The sequence below is a fragment of the Acanthochromis polyacanthus genome, chromosome 11, assembly GCF_021347895.1.
Source record: "Acanthochromis polyacanthus isolate Apoly-LR-REF ecotype Palm Island chromosome 11, KAUST_Apoly_ChrSc, whole genome shotgun sequence".
Lineage (NCBI taxonomy): Eukaryota > Metazoa > Chordata > Actinopteri > Pomacentridae > Acanthochromis > Acanthochromis polyacanthus.
Genome location: NC_067123.1, coordinates 4,520,143 through 4,543,763, shown reverse-complemented (window position 1 = coordinate 4,543,763; position 23,621 = coordinate 4,520,143). Strand labels below are relative to the sequence as shown.

General features: G+C 37.9%; 1 protein-coding gene and 1 long non-coding RNA gene across 2 annotated transcripts in view; one reads left to right on the top strand and one right to left on the bottom strand.

Annotated features, from left to right (window-relative positions):
* Positions 1–11,819, bottom strand: part of angpt1 (angiopoietin 1) — a 93,706-nt gene extending 81,887 nt beyond the window's left edge. Inside the window, exon 1 of the mRNA XM_022211840.2 lies at positions 11,250–11,819. Coding sequence (XP_022067532.2) covers positions 11,250–11,603 — 354 coding nt within the window. The 5' untranslated portion in view covers positions 11,604–11,819. The remainder of the gene's footprint in view (positions 1–11,249) is intronic.
* Positions 11,820–11,840: 21 nt separating this feature from the next.
* LOC110963462 (uncharacterized) lies at positions 11,841–19,605 on the top strand. Its single transcript, XR_002596524.2, has 2 exons — positions 11,841–11,986; positions 16,600–19,605. It is a non-coding gene; the product is annotated as an uncharacterized LOC110963462 (long non-coding RNA).
* The last annotated feature ends 4,016 nt before the right edge of the window (positions 19,606–23,621 follow it).

Genomic DNA, 23,621 nt, shown 5'->3' with positions numbered 1-23,621 from the left:
TGATGGTTACAAAACTGTGCAATCTCTGGTTTTAAAGGTACATTTTACTGAAAATACTACTTTCTGTTCAAGCCAGTATAATTTCGATCATTGATTTTGCCCAAAACTCTACATAGTTCAATTTGTTTGCCATGATCTGTGGGCTAGAAAAATAAGATTTCCATTGGCATAAACAAGTGGTTGCTATGTTATCTGACCAAAAATGACAGTAACTCAGGCTACAGACATTTCTTATTGGCAAGCAACAGACACCGTGACAAAGATTCCTGTGAAGGTTAATGACCTGCAGGCCGCAACAGCATGTGTTTAGTTAAGAAAAGGCTGCACTTTCAGGACTAATGTTTGTCTCTACCTACCAGATAGGATGGTTTTGGAAGGTTCTTTAAGTTAATCCTTCTTGGATAGTGCTTCTTAAAAGACAAATTGTGGTTTGAAATGTTTATGTGACCCAAAACATTTTCTGTCCTGGTATTTAAAGGGTTAATCCATACAAATACTGCTTTCTAACTCACAAGTTCCAAATTTAAAGGGTTAATCTACCCAAAGCTGCACATAGTTCACTGTTTATGGCTGGATATCTAGCTCCTCTTTGGAGTAAACAAAGGGTTGTCATGATATCTGGACAAAAAAAACAAACCGAGATAATAAAAATAAAGGTCCTTGAAACAGTGCAGACAAATGCAAATCTTATTAAAAACAATCTAGTTTCAGCTAGAACAGTGTCATTGTATCCGACTAACAGAGGTCAGCTCTGTTTGTGGCCAAAATCTGAGATCGCATCAGGACATCGCTGATAATAATATATCAGTTCGTGTTTATAGCTTGTTTCACTGCCTCCAAGCGACCTCGAAAATTCAATTATTCGGGTTTAAACAGATCACTCCCATGTCGGAGTAACATGCTGCAGAGCCACCGCGTCCAGGGAACCAAATGAAGAAAAATTAGCACCATTACAGGAGTGAATATACTCTGGGGTGAATGGAAACACAAACCTATCGGAGGAAACTCTCAATTTATTCCACAGATGCATCAGTGGGTGCCAAGCTACAAGAAAGCGACGTCGTTTTCAGCGGGGACGTCGTAAATCCTGCGAGCGTTTAGCCAAACGTATAACCTCGTAATTAAAACAAAATAAATCCGCCGTGAAGCCGCCGCTGGAGAGCGATTTGCTAAAATGAATGATGAAAAAGGAACCAAACTGTTGCTTTACGGCCTCGAGACGCCTTCAAGACAACCAGAGAAATTACCGGGAGATTTACTGCCTCATTCATGGAGCTTTAGGGAGATGGAGGTGTCCAGTACCTGCCTGAAGAGAATCAACGTTTTAGGAAAGTTTGGGGCCACCAGCTGGAAGATAAACTACTAAATGTCTTCCACTTTCACACCTAAGTACTGATGCAGGGCTGTAATGTTTTTCTTTATTCCCATCTCTCTTTCTTTTTCACTTTTAGTAACCATGACAACTCTTCTGTTATTGCAGCGTTTTTTAAGTTTCCCTTTTACAAGTTACGGAGGATGAAGCTCTTTATTCCTCTGAGCATTTCTTCTCTTTTAAGTATCATCCGATTGTTATTTTTGGCCGGTTTGTCGGCGAAAATAAACTTCAGCGGAGGAAGTCCCCACTAAAACAGATAGTTTCTGCTTGGCTCCGAGCTGTGTGGCCTCCGATTAAGTGGAGAAACACATTCAGCCTTTCTCATGTGAGCTCCCAGTATGGAGGGGAAACAAGCTGCCGGCCACATGTCGCCTTTTAGAGCAGAAAGATGGACGTTTCACGGGATACGACGCCTCGGAAAGCTTCGACGGCTCAGTTTGGCTCAGGGTTCTGAACCCTTCCTAGCATCTACACCAGGAGAGAAGGAACCAGAAGATCTACGACTCCCAACTCCCAGAGTAGATTCACAATCTGGCTCAGTGGACTGCAGTCGGAGCCAAAGATTTCCATCGTCTCTGAAATATTACAGAAGTCAGAGGGAGGTTTTGAAAAGGTGCTGCGGGATGCATGTTTCAGAAACATGAAAGGTTCACAGCTACTTTCAACTCAAGTTTGCAAATGAAAAGAACCCGGAAAGCTGGAAAACTAAGTTCTTCATCATGTGTTCTTGAAGTTAGCAGCCCGACGCTATGTTAGCCGCTAATAGCTTGGAAGCAGGAAGAAGCCAAGGAAAAGAAAGTGTGTCATGAAAAGACATCTCAGCTTCTGCTGCAGTGACCTGGATCCTTCTTTAAGTCCTTTAAAAGTCCAAGCAGCAGTTTGTGGGCTGTTGTTATCTTTTGCTTTTGTTTCATTTTTCTTCACTGTCGGTTCATTTTTCCATCTAAAGTCCTGCAGCTCTATGGGAACAGAAAGAAGAAGGAGGAGAAACAAAGCAGAAATGTCTTCTGTCTGTGGGACTCACTTAGAATTGATGGAAATCAGAAAACACTGGACAAAAGTTGGTGTCTGCACATACTACAGATCTTTTTTTTACCATTTGCTGAATTTTTGTCACATGACTGTTGGTCATGACTGAGTCTCTGGTGACCTTCTGGGTTGTGATGAGAAACACAGAATTTTCTGTTTCTTACAGAGTCTTGTTGGAGCAAACTGTGTATTTTTGGCTCATTTTTAAACGGTCATGCAGAACAAAGTGATTGTGGTGAAACATCAGGATTTTAAGATTAGATTTGGTCCCAAAAGTTCATAAATTTCATCTTAATGACTGTCAGAAAGTAGAAAAGGGAACAATTCTTCATGTTTTTACAGTTTCTGGCTGATAAATGATGTAACTTCAGTGATTTTTTTTAAAGAGAACATGGATAACATCAGTGAGATTTAAAGTTCAGTGGGATATTGTTCATTGTGAATCTGACAAAGTTACAGAGGTGAAATATTAAAATTCACACATTTAAACCCCTCAAAACAACTAAACTTCCAGCCGTGGCGACTTAAGCTGATGACCCTTCAGTTTAACCCCACAGTTATCGTTAAACTGCACTGAAAAACGACACATTACACCAAGATTTCCCATAATTCCATGTAATTGTTGGTAAAAATGTCTCAGATTTGTGCCAAAAGCTGGTATCCAGTCGTTAGTTATTCAGATTCGTATTTATTTCTGATCCATTTAACTTTTCATTACACAGTTCATGCTGGCAGGCAGAGACCATTGTGGGAGTGTAGCTATCTATTTTTTTCTGATTTCGTATCTTGTTTTTGTAGTTTCGTGTCTCATTTATCAAATATTTCTCTTTGTGTGTTCTTCTTGTCATTTTGCATACTTTTTTGTCATATTGTGTCTCATTTCTGTCATTTTGTCTCACTTTGCATGTATTTTTGTAATTTTTGGATCTTCTCTATGTGATTCTGTGTCTTGTTATTGCGGTTTTGTTTCTTGCTTTTGTTGTTTTGGGTGTCATTTAGGACCACAGGCAGTTCATGTTGGCAAGCAGAGAGCATTGTGGGAGTTTAGCTAGCGATGGGCACCATGACAAAGACTTCTGCGGTGGTTAATGGCTATCACTGGCATGTTATTGAGGGAAAAAATGTCTCAGATTTGTGCCAAAAGTTGGTTCTTAATTCTTCAGATTCGTCTTTAATTTGTTCAGTCAGTTTAACTTTCTTATACCTGGGAGACATCGGTGACTCTGAATCAGTCGGTTGGAACTGAAGAAGCTTCTTGGATGAAGGTGGAACATCCTCAAGAACCACAAGAAGAGAAGTCCAGGTGCTTTTTATTGAAGCTCTGAGGATCTAAACAACCATGAAGAAATGTTGAACCAAACCTTCTTTTGTGCACTACTTTGGCTCCTGCTTGCAGTTCTGATCTTCTCACTTCCTCTTTTCTACACTCAGGCTGCCCAACAGTTGTGATTGTTGTAAAGACTTAAAGACACTCTTTGAACAAACTGCCTGAAGCCAACTTCCAAACAACAGCATCAGAATGACGGATTATAAAGAGACGAACACGTGGAACAAGTTTCTCTAAACCAGAACTGCATGATCCTCAAAAGAAACAAACAGAAACAGGTTTTACAGCCAGGAAACCTCAGAATTAGCCATTAGCTACAGGAATATGGTCACAGTTCTGGATTTTATAACAGCATTGGATGGGCTTAAACTAAAACAAACATCTGTTTTAAACTCATTGTGTTCATAAATGTGTAATGATTATTGATAGCTGCATGTTTGACCTGCTGTTGGAGGTAAAAAGTGAAATCTGGCAGTGAGTGATGGGGGTGAAAGAATCATGTTTTCAAGCTAACATTGTGCTGAGAAAGAAACTGGAGCTCAGAGTCTTTTTAATTGTTATTTGTCACAGTTAATTAAGTATTTTGCATTATTAGAACGTGTTGATAGATGCTATACATCAAGGATCAGGCGTATTTCTCTGAACAAGAAACCAAATCTGTGTCAAATCGTGGGAACTTCATGCAAAAATGACAATATTTTCATGCCAACATGTATTTTGTGAGGCGACCTTTAATCCAAACTTGATATTTGCAGATATTTCTCCTTCCCTGTGGCTAACTTTGTGTACAAGCCGTTAGCAGCGCTATGCTAGCCAATGTCAGGACACAAATTCACCTCTAAAAAGTCATTTTTTCTGGATTCTAGTGTCTTTTTTTGTTGTAGATACTTCAAAAGTATTAGCATTTAAGCTGCTGTGACATTGTGGAAACTTGTTGTCCAACTTCCTGGTTCAGATGCAGCTAATTCTCTGTAGCTTTAATGCTAACAACAGTCGAGTTTCTCTATCAGGCTTCACAAAATATTTCGTCAGATGGTGCAACTGACGGCAGAAAAAGAAAAATAGGATGCGGAATGCAGATTTTGCTATAAGTTTGAGGTGAACTTTACTTCCTGCCTCTACTTTTATTTACTTGAGCAATAATTTATTCATCATCCTTTTTCTTTTTTTTTTTGCTGTTTTAGTCAGTTGTTTTCAGTTATTCTATAAAATCTGTGTGCACTTTATTAAACTTTTTAAAAATATTTTCCAGTAAAGAACTTTGAGTACCCTCCATGTGTGATGAGGTGCTGCAGAAATAAACCTGTTTGTGTTTTGCTATCTCATGTATTTTGCGTGATATCATTCTGAGAACAGATGTGCAGGTTGCAGCAGCGAACACATTGTTGGAATTCAGTCCTGAAAGTCTTCCACTGTCAGATCTACGACCTGCTGTTGGTCGATGAGACGCTCTCCTGGAGGTGTTTTTGATTTATTGCTTTTACTTCTGATTTCAAAAACCTAAAAAAGATTCAACCGCCTTGTCTTTTATTTTTATCTTTCTCCTCTCTGCTCTGTGTAAACACTGTCTGCAGTTCAGCTGAAAAATCACAGAATTATTGTCATGTGATTGTTGGTTACAGCCAAATCATTAATGATGTCTTCAGTTGCATAAAATACCACAGAATTTTTTGTTTTTTACAGAATCATGTTCGAACAATGTGTGTATTTTTGGCTAATTTTTAAATGTGATGCAGAATAAATTGATGAAATATCACGCTTTTAAGACTAGATTTGATAAAGAAACAGCAATAATGAGCAGTTTAAAGATAAAAATCCAACAGCTGTTTCTGTTTTTAAACTTTCTGGCTGATAAATAGTTTAACTTTGGTGTTTTTTTAAAGATAGCATGAATTCCAAACCCACCAGGGACTTTTTTCTCTTCTGTTGAGATCACATCAAATAGTTTTGATTTAACGTCTGATAAACCAGATTTCAAAAGCACTGCCTGCAGTTAGGATGGAAAATCCCTGAATTCTTATCATGTGAAAATTGGTTGCAGCCAGTCACTAATGATGTCTTCAGTTGCGTAAAAGAACACAGAATTTTTTGTTTTTTACAGAATCGGGTTTGAGTAAACGATGGAATTTTGGCAAATTTTCAAATGAGAGGCAAAAAATTCTTTCTGATGAAATATCACAATTTTATGATTAGAATTTATTAAAAATCCAACAGTTGTTTCTGTTTTTATAGCTTCTGGCTGGTAAATAGTTTGACTTTGGTGTTTTATTTTAATGGAGAGCATGACTTTCTAACCCACCAGTGGCTTTCTTTCTCTTCTGGTGAGATCACATCAAACGTTTTTCATTACTCGCTCAACAGATCTCTAAAACCGAACCCATTCTGCTTTTTTCTGTAGATTTTTGGTTTCCTTTTCTTGCCTTTATTCCTGCAGACTTGCCACTCGTCGAGGCTCCTCACCTGGCAGCAGTAATCCCTGAACAAACACCGGCCACCTTTGACTGGTCAGGAATGTTATCAGGGTCCGTAAACGTTAACTCGGCTCGGTGGAGGACAGCTGTTTGCTGCATCACCGGCCGCTCGGTCGGCCTGCTATCGGCCTCGTCTTTCATCAGGCGGTCAGAAAAGGCCGGCGTGATGAAGACGGATTTAATCTTCTGACCAATGAAAAATGTTAACTGCATCCCGATGTTCCCCCACGCAGCGCAATTAGCCTCTGAAATACCTTCTGCCCTCTGTTTTACTGCGACATCACAGCTTTTACCTGCACTGATAGATGGAGGCTTTAGATTTTAGAATATCTGAGCTGCACAGGTCGACGTTTTCACTCCACAGAGTCATCCCAGAGGCTCATTAGTCAGAGCTTCAGTTGTTTTCTTAGTATCACTCGTACTATCACAGAGCGATGAGGTCCACTGAGCAAACATAGAGCCTCCTTTATTCACCTCCGGCCTTCTCTGACACGCCGATTGCTTTTGGAAGCTGAGAGGTTTTCATCAGTTAAAGGTGTTTTAAATGAGCAAAATGTAAAATCTGCTCCGGTAAACCTTGAATTCCTGAGATAAAGTGGCCACCGATAAGCTGATGCGGCACAGATTCCGTCCCTGTAATCCTAAACTCCCTCCCCGTCCAGACGCATTTCTCACCGCGATGCTCTGAATTAGCCTCCATCGCTCCCTAATTAACAGCTCAGTCAACATCTCGCAGCCAGAGCCGCTCCGTTGGTGAGAAATGAGCGTTTCCGCCAAGCCGAGGAGTGAAAAGTTGACTTTGTGGGAGTAAATGAGAAGCAGACGCTGAGTTTAGGGACTGATTGACTGGAGGTGGATCGTTCCAGAGCTGGAGGACGTTTCAGATAATCCACGTTCAAAATGTTAAAACATGCAGTTGTTGTGTAAATGTTCTTATCCTGAGACCAAATCTAAAAAAACTAGGGGGAAAGAATATTTAGGACAAATTCTGTGTAGATTTGGATGAGTTTAGAGTCATTTTGGATGGATTTTGACTCATTTCGCATGTATTTTAGACAGATTTAGACAAATTTTGAGTCATTATTGATGAATTTTGAGTAGTTAAGGACAAATTTCAAGTCATTTGGAACAAGTACCAATTCATAATGGAGATATTTCAAGAGATTTTGGACAAATTAATGTGTTTTGGACACATTTTAAGTGGTTTTGAACAAGTTTCAAGTCATTTTGGACTAATTTAGGGTCATTTTACATGTATTTAGACAGATGTAGACAAATTTTGACTCATTTTTTATGAATTTTGAGTAATTTATGACAAATTTCAAGTCATTTGGAACAAGCACCAACTCATAATGGAAATATTTCAAGGGATTTGGAACAACTGGATGTGTTTTGGGCAAATTTAAGTAGATTTGGATGGACTTGAAGTAATTTGGGTCTAATTTTAGTTCATTTTGCATGTATTTTAGACAGATGTAGACACATTTTGAGTCATTGTGGATGAATTTTGAGTTATTTATTACAAATTTGAAGTGATTTGGAACAAATGCCAACTTATAAAGGAAAAGTTCAAGGGATGTGTTTTGGACAAATTCTGAGTAGATTTGGATGAGTTTCGAGTCATTTTGGACTAATTTTGATTCAATTTGCATGTATTTTAGACAGATTTTTTATGAATTTGGAGTAATTTAGGACAAATTTCAAGTCATTTGGAAAAGTACCAACTCATAATAGAAATATTTCAAGAGATTTTGGACAAATTAATGTGTTTTGGACAAATTTTAAGTGGTTTTGGATGAGTTTCAAGTAATTTTGGACTGATTTAGGCTCATTTTACTTGTCTTTAGACAGATTTAGATGAATTTTGAGGCATTCTGGATGAAATTTGAGTTATTTAAGATACATTTTAAGTGGATTTGGATGAGATTCAAGTCATTTCGACTCATTTTGCAAATATTTTAGACACTTTTTAATCATTTCGAATGAATTTTGAGTACTTTAGGAAAAATTTCATGTCATTTGAAACAAGTATCAACTCATAATGGAAACATTTCAAGGGATTTAGGAAGATTTTGTGTGTTTTGGGAAAATACTAAATGGATCTGGATGGGTTTCAAGTCATTTTGGACTAATTTCTACATATTTCACATGCACTTTAGCCAGATTTAGACACATTTTGAGTAATTTTGGTGAGTATGGCATTATTTAGGACAAATTCTACATGAATTTGGATGAGTTTTAAGTAATTTGGACGAATTTTAACTCATTTCACATGTATTTTTGGCCGATTTTGAGTCATTTTAGATGAATTTGGAGTTATTTAGCAGAACTTTCAAGACAAGCATCAGTTTATAATGGAAATGTTTCAAGGGATTTGGGACAAATGGATGTGTTGGACAAACTTTGAGTTGATTTGGATTTGTTCCCAGTTATTTTGGACAAATTTAAACTCATTTCACATGCATTTAGACAGATTTAGACACATTTTGAGTCATTCTGGATGAATTTGAGGACAAATTTTAAACAGATTTGGATAATGGGAACATGTCAAGGGACTTAGGATAACTTTAGGAGTTTTGGACAAATTGTAAGAAGATCTGGACGACTTTCAAATCATTTTGTTCTAATTTCAACTCATTTTAGAAGCCCAAATATCCTCCAATTCTGGACTGACTGAGGTATCAATGGAGCTCAGGTAATCCATCAGCTGTTATCTGAGTTTCAAATGTTTTAGAGACGAAATAAACCAAAAGCTTTGAGCTATTAATCACAGACTGGAGCTGCTAATCTGATTTTACAGCGAGCAGCAGCAGACACCAATCTGGACATTTGTTTGTTTGATTGGAGTTCCTCTGAGAAAGTCTCGCTTTTATTTGGAGACTCGAAGCTTAAAAAAAAGCACAAACTCTGCCAAATAATATCAAGAGTTAACAGCACAACCATATCTGAACTCAGTAAACACCTCTGAGGATCTCAGTCCATTTCGCTGCTCAGGAGGAATTTAACAGGAATTTTACAACAACAATAACAAAACGAAACTGTTATGCTAGTCTGGATTTTCCAGTTAAACTGCAGGACTTGAATAAATAAAGAGAGCGTTTCGTCTTTTCCTTCTCTCTGCGTCTCCTGGGAATCTCTCACTTCCGGCCATTAAAGAGAAGCCTGCTGGAGAAAAGGGTGACTGACATGAAAATACCTCAGTGAGCGACGAGCAGCGCTGCTCGACTGGACATCTGTGGGGTTTACTCAGGAAAAAACTCTAAGAAAGCTGCAGAAAATGGAAAGAAAACTACAAAAAAGAAAAAAATCTTATAAAAATACAAAGAAAGACGCAGAAAAGAGAAAAAAATCTGCAAAAAATAGAATCAAAACTGCAGAAAAATGGAAAGAAAACTACAAAAAAGAAAAAAATCTTATAAAAATACCAAGAAAACTGCAGAAAACAGAAAAATCTGCAAAAACTAGAATGAAAGCTGCAGAAAAATGGAAAGAAAACTACAAAAAAGAAAAAATCTTATAAAAATACAAAGAAAACTGCAGAAAAGAGACAAAAATCTTCAAAAAAAATAGAATGAAAGCTGCAGAAAAATGGAAAGAAAACTACAAAAAAGAAAAAAATCTGATAAAAATACAAAGAAAGATTCAGAAAAGAGAAAAAAATCTGCAAAAAATAAAATGAAAGCTGCAGAAAAATGGAAAGAAAACTACAAAGCAGGAAAGAAAGCTGCAGAAAATTGACAGAAATCTGCAAAAAATAGAAAGAAAGTTACAAAAAAATCAACCAAAAGCTGCAGAAAACAAAAGAAAAGTGCAAAAAATAGAAGAAAACTGCAAAAAATATAAGAAAGTTGCAAAAATAGAATGACAGCTGCAGAAAATAACAAGAAAACTGCAAAAGTAGAAAGACAAATACAGAAAAATGGAAAGAAAACTGCAAAAACAGAAATAAAGCAGCAAAAAAAAATAGAAAAAGCTGCAATAAACAGAAAGAACGCTGTAAAAAATTGAAAAAAGCTGTAGAAAATTAAAAAAATGCAAAACAGAAAGAAAGCAGCAAAATATAGAAAGCAAACTGCAAAAAAGAAAGCTGCAGAAAATCAAAAGAAATCTGAAAAAAGAAAGTAGAAAGAAAGTAGAACAAAATAGAAAGAAATCAGCAGAAAACTGTTTTTGAAAAACTGAAATAAAGCAACAGAAAATGAAAAAAACTGCAAAAATAGAAAGAAAGCAGGAAACTTGAGAGAGACAGCTGCAAAAAAATGGAATAGCACCAAAAATATAAAGGAAGTTGAAGAAAATAGCAAGAAATCAGCAGAAAATAGAAAGAAAACTGCAAAAAATATAAAGAAAGCTGCAGAATATAGACAAAAAACTACAAAGAATAGAAAGAAAACAGTGAAAAACTGAAGGAAAGCAACAGAAAACAGAAAGAAAGCAGCAAAAATTAGAAAGAAAGGTGCAGGAAATACAAGATGCAAGAAATAGAAAGCTGCAGAAAATAGACAAAGAAGTAGAAAGTAGGAAGAAATCAGCAGAAAAAAGCAACAAAACAGCAAAAAATAGAAATAAAGATGCAGAAACTACAAAGAAATGCAGAAAAAATAGAAAGGAAGCAGCAGAAATAGAAAGTGTTTGACAGAATGACTAGACGTCCCTGGAATCCGCTAACTCAGACATCTGTGTGACACCGTGAGCAAAAAGTCCAGAGTTACGTAACAAATCAGGGAGAATTGTCCTCTCTAAATGCTTTTATTCTTTTTCCCAGAAGCTGCTTTCTCAAATGATCACGTTATCAGGAGCAGAGCAGCGACAGCAGCTTGAGCAACTCTTCATTTCCAAACACGTTCTCCACTTTTAGCATCTCGTAGAACAAACACACAAACATCTCGACTGGAGAGGCTCGAACCAAAAAAAGAACGGACCACACAGCCTCAGAAACACAAACATCCCAGCAAACACGCCGCTTCAGAGACACACTCGTGCAGCAGAGCGTTCACGTGAAGCTCCTCCGTGACGTCAGGACGCCGGCCGATCACCTGGCTCTTACCTTCTGCAGCCACTGGGTGTAGTTCTCCATGATGTGCTCCAGCTGCTGGATCTTCTGGTTGGGGAACTCGGGTTCCGGCGGAGCGTCTCTCTGCAGAGAGTTGGCATCGTACTGGGAGCTGCTGCTGCTGGCTTTGGCCTCTCTGCAGGACCCGGCAGCCCCGTCGGCTTCGGGCAGGATGAAGGTGTAGGTGCACTGGCCATGCTGGATCTTATGGAAGCGCCTGTTGCTGTAGTTGTTATTGCTGCTGCTGCTGCTGCTGCTTTCCCTCCGCTGATCTCCTCCACAGTTTACAATCACCAGAAGAGCCGCCAGCGACAGCAGCTGCCGACCAAAGTGGCTCCACGGCATCATATCAGAATCAGAAACCACAGGTGAACTCAGTCCTCAAATGTGCTCCTCTTCTGTGAGCTACAACACTGTGGACCTGCAGCCCTCCATCCTGGACCTCCTGGACGTTCCTGCCATGCTGCGTTTCCAAACTTTCAGAGTGAGGCTGTGGTTGCAGATCAGTTCTGAGCTCTGAGAAGGAGCTGCTGTCGTCAGACCTCCCCTGGTCCGTCTGGCTGCAGCGCTGCTCTGCTCGCTCTTATTGCTCTGCAGCTGAACCAGCCCCTCGCAGCGCTGCAGGAATGCGACTGTGTGATCCGGAGGATGTGCTCGGCTCGGGGGGATCAGCTTACAGGCATGTGAGCGACCGGCCGGCCTTCTCGTCGACGCTGAAAACTCGTCCAAAGGTGTGTGTTTAATTTATCTGCTGCACGGCGACAGGTGCTACATTTCCACTGGAGGTTTCTGGGTGTTTTTATGGCCTCATTCAACTTCATTAAGGCAGATTAGATGTTTATAGAGGCATCAAATCATCCAATAACTTAAAATTAAGAATATAGTTTAACATATTACTGCCAATACTTCAAGTTAAGTCATCCTGGCATGTTTTTTATTGCATACATTAAATGCTTTTGTACACATGTCATAACAGGAGAACTTAATTAGCATTAATGTTAGCTTAATATTACAAACAATTTGGACCACTGGGATAGACAATCACTGTCCTGGTTGATCCAAGTTGATCTTAAGCGCGTAAGCTCCGGTTGGAGCTCATTAATCATCACAGATGTCTTTGTCATGCTGCCCGTTGCTAGCTAAACAATGCTCCCTGCTAGTGAACATGACTCTGGGTGTTTTTATGGCCTCATTCAACTGCATTAAGGCAGATTAAATGTTTATAGAGGCATCAAATCATCCAAAAATTTAAATTAGGAATGTAAATGAACATACTACTGCCAATATTTCAAGTTTAATAATCATGGCATGTATTTTATTGTATACATTAAATGTATTTGTACACACATCCTAAAGGGGGAACTTAATTAGCATTAGCCTAATAGCACAAATAATTTGAGCCACTGGGACATAAAGTTTATGTCTTGGTTCTACCACGTTGGCCTGAAGTGCATTAGGTCTCATTGGAGGTCATTAATCACCACAGAAGACTTTGTCATGGTGCCCGTTGTTAGCTAAGCTCCTCCAATGCTCTAGAAGAAAGAAGAAATGGTCTGAATCTGGATCAATCAAGTCATTTTTTTATTATTAGTTTCATCGTGCTTACATCTGCCATCACAAACATTATAAAGGGAGAACATTATTAGCATTAGCATGCTAGAGATGCTCATTTTGAACTGCTTACTAAATTAATCGTAATCTATGATTAACTGACATCACAAATGGAGTAAAATTGACATTTATCCTGCACTGTTATTACAGATTTAGTCATCTGATTTGGGCCTGCTGGGTATATGCTGGGTGCTTGGTTTTAAGCAGGTTTGCTCAGGTTGGAGGTCATTAATCATGACAGAAGTCTTTGTCATGGTGCCCATTGATAGCTAAACATTGCTCTCTGCTAGCCAACACGACTCTAGGTGTTTTTATGGCCTCATTCAACCTCATTTAAACAGATTAGATGTTTATGGAGACCTCAAATCTTCCAAGAACTTAAAATTAGGAATATAGTTTAACATATTACTGCCAATATTTCAAGTTTAGTAATCATGGCATGTGTTTTAGTGCTTAGATTTGCATTCATTAATTGTGTTTTTCTGTAATAGTTCCGAAAGGAAATGTTAGAATCCAGTCTCAAAGATCAGAATCTGGATCAACTGAGGCTTATTTTTTCTTATCAGCTAATCTGTAATTAACCAATAACACATCTTGAGTAAAATTAACATATTTCCTGCACTAACATCACAGATTCAGTCCCCTGATTTGGGCATAAAATCGCTGCCCTAGTTGATCCCACTTAATTTTAAGCACATTAGTTCATGTTGGAGGTCATTAATCATCACAGAAGTCTATACCATGGTGCCCATTGCTAACCAAACTCTCACAATGCTCTCTGCTTGACAACATGAACTGTACTCTGGGTGACACTTCCTCTGGTCTCTATTAAACTGTTACTAAATTATTATAAACTGATGGAACAACCAGGTACTACAGCTGACCTACAATGCATTTACTGACATCATGAAGTGGAAACAGGTTTTCTACATCTGTTGGAGCTTGTGCTACACTTACCTTCTAATACTACCTTTAGCCTCTAGAGCTACATCTAACCTCTGATGCTACATTTAATCTTTAATACTACATTTACCCTCTGAACTGTCTGTTAGCAGGAAATGGTGTCATAATGGGGCTGTATTTTAGCAGAAACTAAATATTAAATGAGTTGGATTGGGAGGAGAAACTTATTCCTGAAGTGTGTTGAGGACAGTTGGCGGACGTAGCACAGGATTTCTGGAGAATTTACGGCTTGGATGGATGGAAAACCACGAAGCTACAAATCAAAGCTGCTCTAATGTCCTGGAGTGACTGTTTGACTTACAGCTCTCTTCCTAATGAATTGTAAAGGTGTGGATGCAGGAGAAGGAGCTGCGTTTGTTTCGTTGCCGTGTTTGCAGCGTGTACAGATGGCGTGATCGCAAATTTTAGTGTGCACACGGACCCTCGCAAACTTGGGGAGGTAACAGAATTTACATCTCGTTCACTCTTAAAGACATGATGCAAAAACTAGAAGATATCGCACCAATGCAAACTGAAAATGTAAAAGAACACTCTGCTGATTTAGCAATTTTGTTCTCACTGCTGGGCTTCTCCAAAAGAAACTGAGATATTAACAGATTTGCTTCATTTCTTGTTTCTTCCTGGTACCTGAATTACCCGTCAACCGTCTGATCAGGGGTTAATGAGTCTTAAAACCCTCATGCATGTTCCGACTAGAAGAGCCATCCCTGTAGAACTTCATTCAGGGTAGAATAAAGTTCTTACTCCATTGTAGATATTTTTCTGAGCAACCATGGAACACTACATTTATCCTCTAATGCTACATTTACCCTCAAACACTACATTTATCCTCTAATACTACATCTACCCTCAAACACTACATTTACCCTCTCATGCTACATTTACCCTCTAACACTACATTTACCCTCTCATGCTACATTTACCGTCTAACACTACATTTACTCTCTAAAACTACATTTACCCTCTAACTCTACATTTACCCTCTAATACTACATTTACCCTCTAACGCTACATTTACCGTCTAACACTACATTTACTCTCTAATGCTACATTTACCCTCTAATGCTACATTTACCCTCTAACGCTACATTTACCGTCTAACACTACATTTACTCTCTAAAACTACATTTACCCTCTAACTCTACATTTACCCTCTAATACTACATTTACCCTCTAACGCTACATTTACCGTCTAACACTACATTTACTCTCTAATGCTACATTTACCCTCTAATGCTACATTTACCCTCTAACGCTACATTTACCGTCTAACACTACATTTATCCTCTAACACTACATTTACCCTCTAATGCTACATTTACCCTCTAACACTACATTTACCCTCTAATGCTACATTTACCCTCCAGTACTACATTTACACTAACACTACATTTACCCTCTAATTTTACATTTACCCTCTAACACTACATTTACCCTCTAACACTACATTTACCCTCTAACCCTACATTTACACTCTAACACTACATTTACCCTCTAACGCTACATTTACCCCCTAATTTTACATTTACCCTCTAACACTACATTTACCCTCTAACGCTACATTTACCCTCTAACGCTACATTTACCCTCTAACACCACATTTACCCTCCAATACTACATCTACCCTCAAACACTACATTTACCCTCTAATGCTACATTTACCCTCTAATGCTACATTTACCCTCCAGTACTACATTTACACTCTAACACTACATTTACCCTCTAATGCTACATTTACCCTCTAATTTTACATTTACCCTCTAATGCTACATTTACCCTCTAATGCTACATTTACCCTCTAACTCTAAATTTACCATCTAACACTACTTTTACCCTCTAATACTACATTTACCCTCTAATGCTACATTTACCGTCTAATGCTACATTTACCCTCTAACGCTACATTTACCCTCTAATGCTACATTTACCCTCTAATGCTACATTTACCCTCTAATTTTACATTTACCCTCTAACACTACATTTACCCTCTAACGCTACATTTACCCTCAAACACTACATTGACCCTCTAATGCTACATTTACCCTCTAATGCTACATTTACCCTCTAATTTTACATTTACCCTCTAACACTACATTTACCCTCTAACGCTACATTTACCCTCAAACACTACATTGACCCTCTAATGCTACATTTACCCTCTAATGCTACATTTACCGTCTAATGCTACATTTCCCCTCTAACGCTACATTTACCCTCTAATGCTACATTTACCCTCCATAACACTCTATTTAAATATTTTTCTGAGCAGCCTTTAAAACTGCTTTGTGGATCTCAGTGCTGGTTGATTCAACTCAGAGAAGACAAATCCTGATTGTTTGAGTTTTTGGAGGATAAGAACCATTTTTTTTGCTGTGAACAACATAAATTTAATTGAATAGGCTCAACAAACCCTCCATTGTCCTTTTTCCTGCATAAAACTGGAGTTTCATCCAGCAGTTGCTAGTTGTCGTCGTTTCAGTTGAAACTGTTGGATGTACACCTGAACAGAGATATTTTTATCATCAGACTTGATGTTTTTGGCTTTAACAAATGACATTACTCAGTGATTTTTGTACAGATTCTTGAATGACGTGAAAAGTTGTTTCCCAACATCGTAGCGCAGAGGAAGCAATTTAGTTTTTACTCCTGCCTGTGATATTTATGTTCCGTCTTTCCTCCATGTGTCTCCATTACATTACACCGTCCCCATCTGCCTGCATTTCATATTTTCATATGCAGCATGTCTCTATCCCCGCTGTTATGTTTTCAGGAAAACAAAAGTGAAATCCAAGCAGGAACGGCGGGGGTGAAGAAGGAATGTGTCTTTATCATTAAACCAGAAGACGGAGTGGAGCGAGGAAACGCAGCGCTGGAGGTCGGAGGTCGAGTCCTTGTTATGGACGCTCCATTAAAGTCTGCGATTCAGGGAGACACAGCTGTCCCATTTCTGGCCCAGTTTCAACATTCCTTTGCCGTTCAAGTGTTCAAAACATCCAGATCTGTGTACAGTGAAGAGTGTTCGTGTACTTCTATCGCTGTGTGATATGCGGTATGTCCATAAACTGCATTATGCACATGTTTACTGGCCGTTTTCTGCTGCCTACACATGCTAACAGTCATGCTATGTGGGCCAGAGCGTGTTTGACGTCCAGCGATATCAGAAAGTTCTGTGTGGGAGCAAGAATGAACACATAAAGGCGACCCGAGATAACAAACCTCTGAATAGCCCAGACTGGCCGAGACACAAAAAAGCATGTTTGCTCTCCGAATGCTTGTCTTCGCTTGACGTACTTTGTTGGTGTCCAGAAGACCGAGGCGCCAGAAACTAAGTCCAAAGGAAACTAAGTGGGAGATAATCGCCAACGCAGGGCAACCTGGAGCGAGTAAAATTAAAACTACACATCACTTCTGAGAAAAAAACACAGAAAAACACAGTCAGACAAAAGAAAAATAACCTTAGCAGCCATAACTGGATGCTAGGCCTGTCAGGGTTGGGATGTTTCTGCTTTAAACTCCTAAAAACCCTTCTATTAAAGAATCCTAGATGTGCAGATCTATGAAGTGTTCCTTCAGCTCTCCTACAGCTCTCCTCAAACACTATAAAACAACTCCAGCTACACCATGACAAGATGTAATATTGAAATAATCCAACAAGACATCATTAAAACAATGCCTAAAGAAGAACAAAAATGCAGTTGACCCAATTGGTTCTTTTGATTTGTGAGATATGAAACCTCTACCAATCTGAACCTGTGTTTCATTTTTCTCATGTTGTGTCTCCCAGCATTTTAAAAACACCATACAGACAAAGTCAAACATGGTTCCAGTAGTGTTTCCTCTTGTCTTATACAAGCAGGATCTCAAAGCAGTCTTAATATTTCCTTTTTTGCAGATGATGTGGTTCTGTTTGTTTCATCAGACCGTGATCTTCAGCATACACTGAGACAGGATGAGAGTCATCAACTCCAAATCTGAGGCCACGGTTCTCTTATGGAAACTAGTGGATTGTTCCCTCAGGACTGGAGTTGAGTTCCTGTCCCAAACAATAAAGTTTCGTCATCTTCTTAAGGCATTGTGTTGACAAGAGATGAGAAAAAGGAGAGCGAGACAAAGAAATCGATTGGTGGAGCATCAGTGGTAATGGCATTGTGCTGGCCCTCATCTAAGATCATGAGCGAGCATCAAGTCTACAGAAACTTGAGCAAAAACTGAACCAGCAACTGTCAGATATGTAGTTATGCTAGCATGCTAACATTAGCATAACACTTTATAATGTAAACTGATTGACTTCAGCATGGTTACCATTCTACATATACAGGGCAATGAACATAATAGTACTAGAACTACAGTATGCAAACCAGCATCTGGATTGAGCTGCTATCTTTAGCTTATGCAGCTAATTAGCTTAGCTACAGTTAGAACTGCTGGTGTTGTTTCAAAGGCTAAAGACTGTTTCATTCATCAGCTACATCATTTACGGTGCAATTTCTCCTGCATGTGAACAGATAATTACAAGTCTATGGAAAATATTCTTACAGATTTCTTGAGCTGTTGCATAATATTAAGAAACCCTAAATTTGGTATTAATAAAGTTGACCTACATTAGTAAGAAAAACTTGCATGAATAAACTGCAGGTTCTGGTTAGTTGTCATACGTTTTGAGTTAAAATTCATCATATGATAATAATATTATACACAGTATGTACACCAGTGGAGGATTGAATAGGGAAAAGTTTGAAAGTCCAGTTTGAATTTGTATAGAATTACCAAAGTACTACGTAGTTCTGGTAGCATGCTCGCATAATTTCAACATGACTGCCATGCTACCTGTATGGGACAGTTAACAATAGTAGTACTAGAACTGTAGTTTAAAGACCAGTACCTGGCTTGAGAAGCTAACTTTTGCTTGCATAGCTCATTAGCTTAGCTACAGTTAGACCTCCAGTGTTGTTTCAAAGGCTAAAGGCCGTTTCATTCATCAGCTACATCATTTATAGTGCAATTTCTCCTGCATGTCAACAGATAATTACAAGTGTGTGGAAAATATTCTTACAGATTTCTTTAGCTGTTGCATAATATGAAAAAACATACGAAACCCTATAAACCGTATTAATAAAGTTGACCTACATTAGAAAGAAAAATTCTTTTCCATTGAACAACATATTGAAAAAACATCTCAAAGAAGAAACTGCAGGTTCTGGTTTGTTGTCATTATTTTTGGTCAAAAATAGGAGCTTGCATTTGTATATAATTACCAAACTACAAAGTAAAGTGATGTACTTGCAGGGAGACAGTGATGATTTCATTAGTTAACAAAGGCATTTTGCTGGTTACGGCTTTTGGTTTTTACATGGTTCTTGTGCAGAAGCTTTTCTAAGCGAACAGCAGCATCCTGACGATGCAGAACATTAACGCAGAAACCAAATATCTGAGTGCAGACAAACAGTTCAGAGGAGAAGAGCAGATTTCTGTCCGACTGGGGGATGTTGGAGGGTTTCGAGGGAAACATTACAACATGTGAAATGAAGAAATAAGATCTCTGCAATTGAAAGACCATGTTTCTGATTTACAGACAGAAAAGCCACTCAGCGCTGTCCTTTGAGTATTTATTCTGAGTTTGCTTTCTGCTTGTTGCTCGGTGATTCTTTTGACTTCTGCTATTGGACGTTTGCCTGTTTTTTTCATGGATTCTGCAGCAGCATGTTGTTTATTCCCCCGTTAGCCTCTGTTAGTTACATCAGGAAGTTTCAATAAAGTTCATCCTAATTCTGTTAAACCTGAGCATCTGCTGTGTTCTGTATAAACCTTTAACTGTAAAGAATGAGAGATAATGCATTTTTCTGACATTTGGAGCTGGAACATTATCTTAGCTCGATCTTTTCTTTCTGAAAAGTCACCACAGACGTAATAATATTGCTCTGCTTTGTTTTTTTAGCATCATCTGATATCAAAAGATCTTCCACACCCTAAAAAAACTGTGTCAAGCAAAGTTTAATGCAAGTTTGCCTCAGTCTTTTTGAGTCCTGACAACTAATGAAATTATGTTCAACAAACTACACCTTACATTACAAGAATTACCTTTTTTTCGACAATCAAAGGTGTTTTTCAATTAACAAAATTTATATAATTATCCAGGTGTGTCCAGTATTTCGATGAGAGGACTTGAAATCCTGAACTCAAGCTGAAGAATACTTAAGTTATCAGGCCCATTTTATTGAGTCACTACAATTTAAATTTGGCTTTAATCTGCTAATGTAGAAATTTCTATTCAAAATACACAAAATATTGAGTTGATGCAACATTATTATAGCAAAACAACCCATTACAACAGTGTTTGATATTTAAATGGTTGATTTAAACCAGTAAATTAGATATTTTAGCTTGCAGCCAACAATTTGCATAAATCTTTTTGAGTTCAGACAACTACTGATAAAATTATGTTCAAACAATAAACCAAATTAAGTTGGATGAATTAGCTTTTCCTCTACGCTGAAAGTTAATTTGATTAACAGTCTGAACTAGTACCAGAAAGGTCTAGAATTTGGTAGAAGAGACTTGAAATCCTGAACTCAAGGTGAAGAAAAATCAGTTATCAAGCTAATTTTATTGAGTTGCTATAACTTGAATTAAGTTTTAAATCAACTAATGCAGACATTTGACTTTAAATCCAACACAATATTAAGTTAATGCAACATTATTGCATCAAAAACAATCCATTTCTATGTTTACAACTTAAACAGTTGATCCAAAACAAGAAATTAGATTTTTCTTTTTTCTTTTTTTTAGCTCACAGGCAACAGTTTGCATCAATCTTTTTGAGTAAAGACAATTTCTAAAGAAATTATGTTCTACCAACAAATTGAGTTGGATGCATTAGGTTTTCTTCTGCAATCCAAGGTATTTATAAAAATACCAGTTCTAATTGGGAGCATAAAGACACATTTTTAAGTTATCAAGCACTAAAAAAATCACTTAGCAAGCCAATTTCACCAATTTACAACAGCTTTAACTCAGGTTTAAATCAACTAATGCAGGAATTTGAGTTTAAATTACACAAAATGTTAAGTTGATGCAACTTTATTATGTCAACACAACTCATTACAATAATATTTGCAACTTAAATCTAATAAATCAGCACATTTTTACCTTGGTAGTGCACATTTAATTAAATAAGTGTAAACAGGAATAGCATTATAGAGTGTATTTGGTTTTTTGTTTTTTTTTATCTATATATGTTTGGTCATAACAGGCTGCCAAACAGGCTGTTTGTATTTTTATGGTTGAATCTGAGTTCTTACTGAGAAAACAGATCCAGTCACTGCTTTTAAAACACGTCCATCCTCTCTGACGGCTCGGCTGAATGCACTTTTAGCTTCTTCCTGTTTTAGCTGCTGCTGTTCGTGGGAATCTGGCTCGCGTTTTACCGGAGAGAACTTTGGGAGGACGTTTGTATAATTCAACATCAATCTGCCGAGATGTAAAACTGAACGGGCGATAAGAAACGCAGCGTTTACGTCTTCCTCCGGGGCTTTCCTCGTGTGACCGCTTATCAAATAAAGTTACATTTTTATCCGTCTGACTTTATTGGAGGTTTTTGGACAATCTGTCAGCTCATAAAAATGTTGATTTCTTTTTTTATAAACTGTGTGTTTACAGCAGAGAACTTTATGAGTGTTTAGTAAGCGACTTTCATCCTGCTGCAGATGGAGTTTTATCAGGATGAACATGATGATAAAACATCAACAGAGACTTTAGAAGGGTTAAAAAGTGCTGAATGCTTTCAGTATTTAGATAATTTCACATTCTTTAGTGGAGATAAGCTAATGAATACTAGAGATAAACATGCACTGCACTTTAGTTTAACATCTCCAAGTCATTATTTAAGATATTGTGGCTTTTTCCCCTCTAATTTTACAGATTTGTTCTTTATATAAGATGTTATTGCACTTTGCATGAGCATGTGGCACATAAAAACTCTGAAAACCTGAATCTTGAACTGTTTTTCCATTGAGTAGTAGGTCTTTTTATTCAGTTAGGTGATATGATAAAACAAGCTGATGTGATTTCCGATTATTTGACCAATACAGACCATTATTATGGAGAGAATTTGGGTTAAAATAATAATTAATTTCAGATTTGATGAACCTGGCTGTTATTTTTTCTATTAATAGAGACATTTAGTGTAAAAAATGGCAACTGGAGAATAGTTTTTAAATGTTTGACTGGTTTCATTTGGTTTTAAGTTTTGAAAACAACTAAAAATTATGGAATAAAACGTAATGAACTTAATTAACACACATTACAGAACAGTTTTGCAGTCAGTCAGCAAAGTGGACAAACATAATGCACCTAAAGTTATTTATTTAATTTATTAAAAGGTTTTGTGATCTTCAAACATGATGATGTTTCAGCTGTGAGACATTTTTCGGTATTTCAATCCGAAAACATCCTAAAATTCAGTCGGTAACAGACGCAAAACTTTACTATCAAAATAAACAACCTGAACTATGGATACGAAACACAGAGGAGAGTTTTAAAATACAGAAAGTTTCTTTTGTCCTCATCATAACAGTCTTCAAACAAGAAGTCAGTGAACATTAATATTATGATATCTGTTCTTGATTCGATGCAACAGAAACGACGCCAAACTAATCCTGCATCTCTTTTAGTTTCAGTATTCAGCTGCTACCAAGAAAGTAGAAAAATGACGCTGGTTGTGTTTCTTCTAACAGATACAGAAAGAATTAAATCACCTGGAACAAGCAAATATTTAGATTTTTTTTGTTCATGCAGTTCCTCTGTATAATCAATAATAGAGACATCAGTTCTGTTGATCAACAAATCAGTGAATTACCGACTTGTTGCCGCTCTACCTAACATGAAAACCAGTTTAATCAGGATCACATAAACATACGTGTGTTTGTTTAACTGTTTTCTTTGGAAATGCTTCATAGAAAACTACCTGGAACTCACACCGCTCATTTTTCTCCACTGTTTGAAAGAATCTCAGTAAAAGTCAAAGCTGTGTTTAACTCTGGAGTCCAACCTCAGGAACTCATTCAGATCCTCCTGAAAAGCTCCGGCTCTCTTTGTTTACCGGCATCTCTTAATTTGAATTTGATGAATCGGTTCTATAATCCAGCCAAAACACCGATGGCAGCGTTTCTGCTGGCCAGAGTTCGTCATGGCGACGGCGATTTAAAGTGAAAAAGAAGCTCATTGTGGAGGTTTATTATGACTTTCCATTTCCTTCTGACCCACAGTTGGTCCGCTGAGGCCTCCTCGTTAATCTCAGCACAACACCTTCGTTAGCGTCTCGCTAAAGGAGCCTAAAGGATTCTTCGTGTTCAGTTGTTTAGTTTTTTTTTTTAGACCAACCTGAGTTCATGTTCGTGGCTTTAAACCCTGAAACCACTCGATCCGCCGTGCAGAGGAATAAGCTCGTGTTCATAAGTCCTCTTAGTGGAATCCTTCTGGAGAATAATACCGAGGATCAACCTCCAGCCGGGAAAAAAAGCATAAAAGGATTAAAGAAGATAAGCAGCCGAGTTAAACGGGAACACAAGTTGTGCTTCGGTGCGTCCTCTGGAGAACGGAATTAAAATGTAAATCCTTAATTCCTCTCAGAGCAGACCTCCAAAGAAAAAAGAAAAAGAAAGAACCTCCCAGAGACAGCTTCATAGCTTCAGTGTTTCAGCAGCAGGACTTAGAGGATGAAAGCCAGCGTTGGATGGATACATTTGGTTCATGATCCCCAGAAGATGAACCCCTATCACCTCGTCACCTCATCTA